The sequence below is a fragment of the Colletotrichum jinshuiense genome, chromosome 6, assembly GCF_051148585.1.
Source record: "Colletotrichum jinshuiense chromosome 6, complete sequence".
In the NCBI taxonomy this organism is placed as follows: Eukaryota; Fungi; Ascomycota; class Sordariomycetes; order Glomerellales; family Glomerellaceae; genus Colletotrichum; species Colletotrichum jinshuiense.
The window spans coordinates 594,021-602,398 of NC_139313.1; the positions used below are offsets into that span (position 1 = coordinate 594,021).

Below are 8,378 nucleotides of genomic sequence, written 5' to 3' on the forward strand. Positions count from 1 at the left end.
TGAAATTCAATGGTCACAGCATATTCCCCTCCGCTTCCGAAGAAAATTAATGATGAATCTAACATCATTCTTTCTTTTCTCGTAATTCGACAGATCAATGATAACTAGCCTGGCAACTATTACACAGCGTTGCGTAGGGCCACCCATGGCGCATGGACTAATGTCCCGGGTGATGGTTCAATGGAAACCTCCCCCGGTTGCCATTTCACTTGTGTATTGCCGATTACAGAACCCTTGACCAGACAGAGACCACTTGAAAATCGAGTTATTTTACCGGAGCTGGCTTGTTCTCGCAGGCTGAACAGAACGATGCCGAAATCATTGGAAATAACGTCTTATGAGCCTGGAAACTTCGCCGCACGGTCCATCACCTTAATTGCTAGTCGGTCACGTATGCAGGACGTCATCGCGCGTGCTGGAAGTTTCCCAAACCTTGGTACGTGCGGCTCCCTCGGAATGCCTTTCTCTCAATATGAACTCTCCAAAAACATTATAATCGGTTCAACCTTTATCTCAATTGGCATAGACGTTGACATCGCCGTCCTCTTTTGCTTTGACCAAATCTACACCCACCCATTAATTAGTTAATCAGCCGAAAGGTCACGCGCCTTACCAACATGTCTCGCGATTCACTTGCTGCTTTCCGCAAGTCGCCATCTTCGGATGACCTTGCTGCCATCGCCGAGAAGCACCTCGAACACGATCTTAGAGACTCGGATCGCGACCTATTGAAGAACGCCGCCAGTAAAGTTGGCACGCATGCGACGATTGGTTCCGTAGTGGGACTCGGTCTCGGTTTCTTTCTCGCTTTCCGGCTGAGGCGAGCCCGCGCGGACATGTTTGCGGCGTTCCGGGCTACAGAAAGGCCAACCCATGTGCAATTCGCAAGTGGAAGAATAGGTTAGTTTAATCCACTGGCTCCATTATTATCGGGGTGTCGAAGCTTACATGTTGGCAGAACCCATCCCCGATATGACGGAAAAGATGGCACCATCAAAGATGGGCGATGTAGCGGCGTATTCACTCCTTGGGCTTGGAAGTCTCTTCCTAGGCGGTGAACTTGGTTTCTTCTCGGGAACCGGTTCAGCAGCCAGGACTATCAGCAAGGACCCCGAGAGCCGCGCCAGAATCGAGAATGCATTCAGGAAATTTAGAGCCGAAGCCCTGAGGAAGGAAGCCGACAGGCTGGATGGCGGCGAGAAAATTCTGGATAAAATCTTTTAAAATCCACAGAACAGTTGTAATGATACCATGGCAAATTTTAATGAGTTAAAATTAGTGCTGAGATATAGTATGCCTATGTGGAATGATCCATGATGGGAGAGCAGTGTAACGATCGTGGGGGGGGGGGAGGGGGTTAACTGCCCCACCCGCTTCCTTCAACGGCCCGTTGTGAGCGACTTATGAAAGGCGATATTCCTTCAGATCAGCCGCATGACCTCCGTTGCAGTTTTTTCCCACGTCATCAAATGATGCGACGAACTCCCGGCAGGGGTGAGAGACGTAGAAAAATTGGACAATAACGAAAGGAAACCATCGAGTCGGAAGCCAGGTACGCATAGTGAACCTTAACAGGCTTGGGCCGCATGGATAGGTCAGGATTTATCGGAATCTCCATGTACGAGGGCACAACTACAGATATCGACATCGGTATTTTTCAAAGTCTTATCCAAACCTGCAGCAAGGGGTTTATCGCTCCTCTCTCTGACCCCGTTCAGCTTCCAATTCCGAAAAGCCGGCCTAATATATCAAAAGAAAGTGTGTTACAACCGCTATAGAGGTTCTGTGGCAGGCTCCTAAGCTCTTATATAATGCTAAGTGTCACGTTGTTATTCACGTTGTTAGTCGCATCCTTAAATTGACGACGCCCTTGAGGCGGAAGGGGAAGGGGCGGCCGTTGAATAAAGCATTCCGGCCGCAACACTACCTTCCATGAAGTTTTTACTGTGTTGCATAGGATCATGCATGATTTACAAGAAATTGGCATAGTTCCAATCATCCCCACTAACTGAGGTTAGATTTCATATGCCACTTCTCACATGATACTCACTACGCGCGGCTGCAACATATGTGGTGACCAACGCAAATACGAAATTTATACACTGAAAATTTAATATAAGCGCGTGCCTGTTTAAACTAACAAGAAGCTATCTCAAAGCTATCCCAGCTATTACGCTGTGATCTTAAGTCCCTGCAGCGAACCTTCGGCGCGCCAATCTTCCAAGAACTTGGTATAGGCGTTCATTCCCAGCGGGAAAGGCGCGCCCTTGGCCATCTTCATCTGCTCTTCCGGGCTGCTCTTGTGGCCTTCATTGTTCAAGTAACTAGGCGTGCAGATGCTCACGCCGGCGAACCAGGCCGCACGCTGCATAATGAGCCCGGCGTAGGCATTCTCGCCTTCGACGGTGCTCTCAATGACGACCTTGTCTGTGTTCTTCCCCGAGCGCTTCATCGCCTCAGCAACTATGTGCGCTGAGTGTTGCGCCAAGATGTCTTGCACGTATGAGAAGTTGGACGTCGCGCCCACCTGCAACGGGCCTGTCAGGAAGAGGTTCGGGAAGCCGTTAGTGAGCACGCCGTGTAGCGTAGATGGGCCCTTGCTGAACCAATGCTCGGAGATCAGAAGCCCATTACGACCTTTGATGGTCATGTTGGATGCGCCCGATGGCTCGGACATGTCCGCTCCTGGTGGCCTGTAGCCTGTGCTCAGTACGATGACGTCGAGTGGGTAGTCGGTGTCGCCGACGACGAGGGAGTTCTTGGTGGCGTGGTCGACTCCCTTGCCATCCGTGTCAACGAGGTGAACGTGTGGTAGGTTGAACGCTGGGAGATAATCGTCGTGGAACGTCGGGCGCTTGCACCAACCCGGGTACCACGCCTTGAGAGCCTCGGCAGTTGTCTTGTCTTTGACAATCTCCTCGACTCGATGGCGAATGCGCTCAGACCTTGGCGTATCCAACGCAAGCAAGTTGCCGATATGGCCAGGGACATCCTCTAGACTGAGCGGCTTTTCGTGAGGTCCTCCGATGAGGGTCTTGTAGGCCTTCAACCCTGTCCAGCCATCTCCAATCAAGTTCTCCGCTGCCTCGCCACCGGCAACAAAGGTGTTGAAGTTTTCGATGCGTCGCCTTTGCCAACCGGTTTTGTTGGAAATCTTCTTCCATTCCTCAGGGTCAGTAGGCCTTTGGCCTCTCTCGTCCACGGCCGAAGGCGTTCTCTGAAAGACGTAGACCTCCTTGGCCCACTTTGCCAACTGCGGAACGATCTGGATCCCGGTAGCACCAGTGCCGATGATGCCCACTCGCTTTCCCTGCAAGCCAGTGAGCTCGGGGTTCTCGGTATTGTCGCCGCTTCCGCCGGTGACGCCGTAGTTCCAACGCGCCGTATGGAACATGTCGCCCTCGAAAGCGTCGAGGTTTCTCGCCACCTTGGGGTGGTTCAGAACACCATTGGCAAGGACAACAAACTGCGATCGCACCGTCATCGTTATGGGCGCCTCGTTGGGGCCGCGGCCCTGCTCAATGACAACGATCCACCGCTTCGCATCGTCGTCCCACTCGTAGCTCTTGATTTGCGAGCGGAACACGCCCTTGTCGGTCAGGTTCCAATGGTCCGCCATCCGGTTTGCGTGTGCACGTAGCTCCGGACCGTACGAGTACCTGTGTTTGGGCATGTAGCCGATCTCCTCGAGCAGCGGCATGTACGAGTAGCCCTCGACGTCGCACATGAGACCTGGGTAACGGTTCCAGTACCACGTGCCACCGAAACCGCCGGCTGTGTCGACGAGGCGGATGTCCTCGGGCTTGAAGCCGGCTTGGACGAACCGAATGGCGAATAACAGGCCACCGTAGCCGCCGCCCAGGATGATAAACTTGACCTCATCGCCGTCCTTGAGGTTGGGCGGCTGCGCGTTAAGCTTCTCGTGGTCGACCCAAGGGTCCTCGGCGAGCTTGCTGAAACGCTCGTCGGACTCCAGCTCTACGTATTGGTCGTTGCCATCGGAGCGTTGGCGCTTCTCCTTCTCCTCGGTGTATTTCTTGTTCATGGCCATGAAATCAAAGGCGGCGGCCCCAGCGGGGGTCCCCGCCGTGACTGGAGGTGCAGACATGGTGGACGTCGACGGCTGGTTCGGCCCAGGAAGCGGTGTAGATGAAAAAAGCAACAAGATGTTCAGATGAGATGTACAAACAAAGATGGAGGAGCAGCGGAAAGTCGAGTTTTAGATGTACGGGATGTGTGAAGGGCCATGCCGGGGAAGCACGTCCAAGCGCCCACTGTGCGCTGGCGCATTTCATCCGGTCTCTTTCGAGGTCCATCGAACGCGCCTCGACGTAAACGTAAACGACTCATTCAAACTGCGAGGTATGGGGAACTCGGAACGAGACAGGCGCCCGAAGGACCGGGAAGGGCATACACAGCATGGTGATTCGCGGAGTGGTCCTGCCGAGTCGGTATTCGTATTCGGCAGGCGTATCATCATTGCAACGTCGAGACATCAATTCGATAAGCTAGAGAAATGCAGGCGTGAATGGTGGATCATGCTGTCCCGCGGTGCTAGACGATCTTTTCAGGTTCTCCCTTAACCGATGGGTTATGACAGGCTCGTCTGCTGCTTTGTAAGGGTGTCGGGGAGAAATCAGTCGTGTAAGTGGCGCAAGATGTAATTCCCCGCAAGATTTGGCGTGTCATTTCCGCACTAACGTTAAAACTGAGGGGAGCACTGCAGGTCTCGTCTAGTCAGCTTGGCGTTATGGGCATTTGCGTTAAAACTCACTCTGAGACTCGCAACGCGACTGGTTGAGCGCTGCGAGTCCGAACCCGAGCGAAAACCCGACAGGTGGCGCCCCAGCGGCCTGCGCGCGGGAGTGACCGCTGTGAAGGGACCACCCCAAACTCTAATTAACTTACGACTGACATGACATGAACCCAATGCTCCGTCGGATGAAACCCACGTTGATGCAAACTGGCAACTTGTTGAGGAGTAAGAGCTTGGAAGGTTTGATACGATGGGGTAGAATCAAGGAATAGGCTTGTGTCGGTCTTCAAACCGTTCCACGGCAGAAATGGGACGGCTGAGCCTATCCCACCGGACTCTTCATACTTCGGGGGCTGTGCATGAGGACCCGGACTTGTTGTTTTAGTGTAGAACAAAAGTGAAGACAGTTGTGTGGAACAGACCGCGTCGTAAGCTGGAGAGGACATGTTGCCAACAGCGTTGGGAGTTCGTCATCTTTATCGGCAAAACGGCCGGTGGGAGACCCAAAGCTAGCTGAGTCGGTATCCACAATCGACAGCGCCGCAATCCTTCAGGGCCCATTGAAACGCCGGTTGAAGCCATCCGCTATTATATCTCCATCGTCTGCAGCCAACCGGAAATACAACTTTGCCCTCCGGCCAAGCCCCACGGCTCGCAAACACACTGTGAAGTTGCTGTCCGCACCAAATTACCGGCCTGCCTATCGCGTCACGGACAGAACCTTGCCCAGCTCAACCATCCCGGTTCATTACCCCTCAACCACCACCTGAACCGAGGGCTGTGCTGTCCCCCGGGAGACGAGGAGGGTCGGTCGACTTGCGTAGTAAACTGATAACATTCCAAGGAACTTTAAGGTCCATCCAATTGGCTAAGTATATGAGCGGCCGGAATTTCCTCATCCACCAAAGATCCCATCACCTACCTGACAACCTCACAACCTTACAAATCGTTTACAGCTTAATCGTCAACAACAAATCATCATGAGTTCTGAGCCGAAGACCGCTTTCAACCTCCCCGACTATGACGATCTCCCGCCAGTTGAGGGCATGCCCAAGGGCTGCGCGTGGGGGCTTTTCGACAAGGACGGAAAGAAGGACGTCTACGGAACGCTGAATCTGCTGACGCCTGAGGTCGTTAAAGAAGCCGGCGCTGAGATCCGCGATGGCGTCTCCATCTCCCTCAAGTAAGTCGCCGCTCTCATTTTGAGGCTATTTCGCTGCCGCCTTTGAGTTTTTCAATCTCTGATATCCAATCGCAACAGCTGGCCTCTGGACAGCATGAACAAGCTCGGCATGAAGGTGCGCAAGCCAGCTGTGCACCACGTGCACTCGCTCGAATCTGCTGGAATGGGCACAGGGCTCGGTTGGGATGACGAACTAGAGTTCAATACCCAGGGCAGCAGTCAATGGGATAGTCTCGTTCACTGGCAACACCAACCGACTGGTCTCGCCTACAATGGTTTCAAACCGACTCTGGAAGAACTGTCGGCGACCTCTACGGCGACCAACAACATGCCGACCATCGACCACTGGCACGCACGCGGCGGGGTGGTGGGCCGCGGCGTCTTGATCGACTACAAGGCTTACACCGAAGAGAAGGAAATCGACTACCACCCTATGGAGGGCTATCGCATCACCATCGAGGACATTGAGGCCGTTGCCGCACACCAGGGCGTAGAGTTCAAGCACGGCGACATATTCTTGCTTAGGACAGGAATCACGGAGGTGATTGACAACCCGACGCCGGCAGACTTCGCGAAGATGGCGAGCATGAAATTGTCCGGCGTGCACGGCGCGGAAGAGACGGCAAAGTGGTTCTGGAACAAGCACTTCGCTGCCGTCGCCGGAGACTCTAACGCATTTGAGGCATACCCTCCGGTCAATCCTGATGGCACTCAGGCGGAAATGAATGGTTTGGGTAAGTTTTGATGTCACGCCTACGGAGTAGCTTGCGCATTGAGATTGAATCGACCGTCGCTAACCAGTTTTGCTTTAGTTCTGCACCCCTACTTCCTGAGTCTGTTTGGCCTGCCCATTGGCGAGCTTTGGGACCTGAGCCGTCTATCAGTATACTGCAAGAAGACTGGTCGATACTCCTTCTTGCTCACTTCGGCACCAATGAATGTCTCGTGTCTGGTTGGGTCTCCGCCGAATGCTCTGGCAATCTTCTAAGTGTAATTAAACGAACTGGATTACATATGGATGGAGGGGGGATTGTATGCAACTTTGTGGCGAGATAATAGTGTTGGCGTTCAGGGAGAGAGATTCGAGAGAATTGTAAATCATTCACATCTGCAGGGCTAGACATATGCGTCTATCATACAACCTTATCGCAGAGTGCGGATTTCAGACATATGAATCTTTTTGTCTTTGAGACAACAAGTTTCTTCTTTTAAGACAGGGCGAAGTAGTAGTTTGCTCGAGGTCTTAAATTGCAGACTTACTACCTTGAAGTTCCATTATTCAGTTAATAAACTGAGGGCATATTGTAGCTTCCTCCCAAGACATTAGGGGAAACAAATCTTTCGGTTCGTCTTTCTTAATGGAGCACTGATAAAAAATCTAGCCATGTTTGAACTTGCCTGAGCGGCAGGAGTAGAAGCAATTTGATGTCCAATAGTATGGAATGGTCTCCGCTTTCTAAACATTAGAGTTAAATATATTAAAGCATAGGTCGGCAGCATCATATTTGCTTAAGCTTATTGTAAAGCCCCCAAGTTTCAGAAGCATTGACTAAGCCAGAAAATATTGGTTCATCATTTAAACTTGATAATCCTACATCCATGGCAAGATATCTATGAAGTTGTTCTCTTTGAGTCTCCGGAAGCTGTGCACAATCATAGCCACCGGTCATTGAAAGGTTAGACAACAGTCATTATCATTAGAAATTAAAGTGGTATCAAAAAGCCTATGCGTGTGTATCCTTCTCCGACATCAATCATGGCAAATCCGAAGCACCTGTTTCCCAGCAGCCGCAAGCTCTCAAGCCACAGCCTCTTTTGAGTTCCTCATGTACATGTGTACATTGGTTGTAAAAGTGAGTGCATTGCGAACGCCGTTTACTGCATCGCAGCAAAAGCGAAGCCGGCGGCAGCGGCGGCGGCAACAGCCATACCAGTCTCCCTCGGGCCGATGTTCTGGCTAGCAGAAGAAGGCTCGCTGGTAAGCGCAGCCAGCTTGCTGGAGCAGTACCCGCCAGAGGCCAAGAGGCTCTTGACCTGAGCAGAGATGATGGGGATATCGGTACACTGGTGCCAGAACTCTTTCATCTCGGACATGTGTGCCGTTTGCCACGACTCGACGGCGGATGAGTAGGAGGTGTAAATAGCGCTCATTGAGTCGGTGACGGAGATGGTAGAGCAAGGGTCAAGCGTGGCGTTGGCGTATTGTGCGGTAGCGGCCCACGTCTCCAGCGCATACGGCGGCGTGGGGAGGGGATCAGAGCCGGTGAGGGCTCTGAGGAAGGTAGAGGCGGCGTTCGTGCACTCGGGCGTGCCGCGGGCCTCGATCACATGAATGATCTTGGTTGGCTCGATTCTCTTGTGGAGGTTGTTGAGGCGGACGTCGCCGGCGGCGAAGACGGTGGCGGCGAGAGCGCCGAGGATCATGGTAGCGGCGCGCAT

The 8,378-nt window shown here is 52.7% G+C and overlaps 4 protein-coding genes across 4 annotated transcripts; 2 read left to right on the top strand and 2 right to left on the bottom strand.

Moving 5' to 3' along the window:
• Positions 1-617: 617 nt before the first annotated feature.
• On the top strand, positions 618-1,224 carry EsH8_VI_000142 (uncharacterized protein; the record flags this gene model as incomplete). Its single annotated transcript, XM_083271395.1, has 2 exons — positions 618-900; positions 959-1,224. 2 exons carry the CDS (start codon positions 618-620, stop codon positions 1,222-1,224), a joined length of 549 nt encoding a protein of 182 aa, XP_083126569.1.
• A 946-nt stretch (positions 1,225-2,170) lies between these two features.
• Positions 2,171-4,108, bottom strand: EsH8_VI_000143 (flavin-containing monooxygenase; the record flags this gene model as incomplete). The annotated part of the gene is made up of 1 exon (XM_083271396.1): positions 2,171-4,108. One exon carries the CDS (start codon positions 4,106-4,108, stop codon positions 2,171-2,173), a length of 1,938 nt encoding a protein of 645 aa, XP_083126570.1.
• A 1,628-nt stretch (positions 4,109-5,736) lies between these two features.
• EsH8_VI_000144 (putative cyclase-domain-containing protein) lies at positions 5,737-6,927 on the top strand (the record flags this gene model as incomplete). Its single annotated transcript, XM_083271397.1, has 3 exons — positions 5,737-5,939; positions 6,018-6,673; positions 6,752-6,927. The coding sequence occupies 3 exons, from the start codon at positions 5,737-5,739 to the stop codon at positions 6,925-6,927; spliced, it is 1,035 nt and encodes a 344-aa protein (XP_083126571.1).
• An 887-nt stretch (positions 6,928-7,814) lies between these two features.
• EsH8_VI_000145 (uncharacterized protein) lies at positions 7,815-8,378 on the bottom strand (the record flags this gene model as incomplete). The annotated part of the gene is made up of 1 exon (XM_083271398.1): positions 7,815-8,378. One exon carries the CDS (start codon positions 8,376-8,378, stop codon positions 7,815-7,817), a length of 564 nt encoding a protein of 187 aa, XP_083126572.1.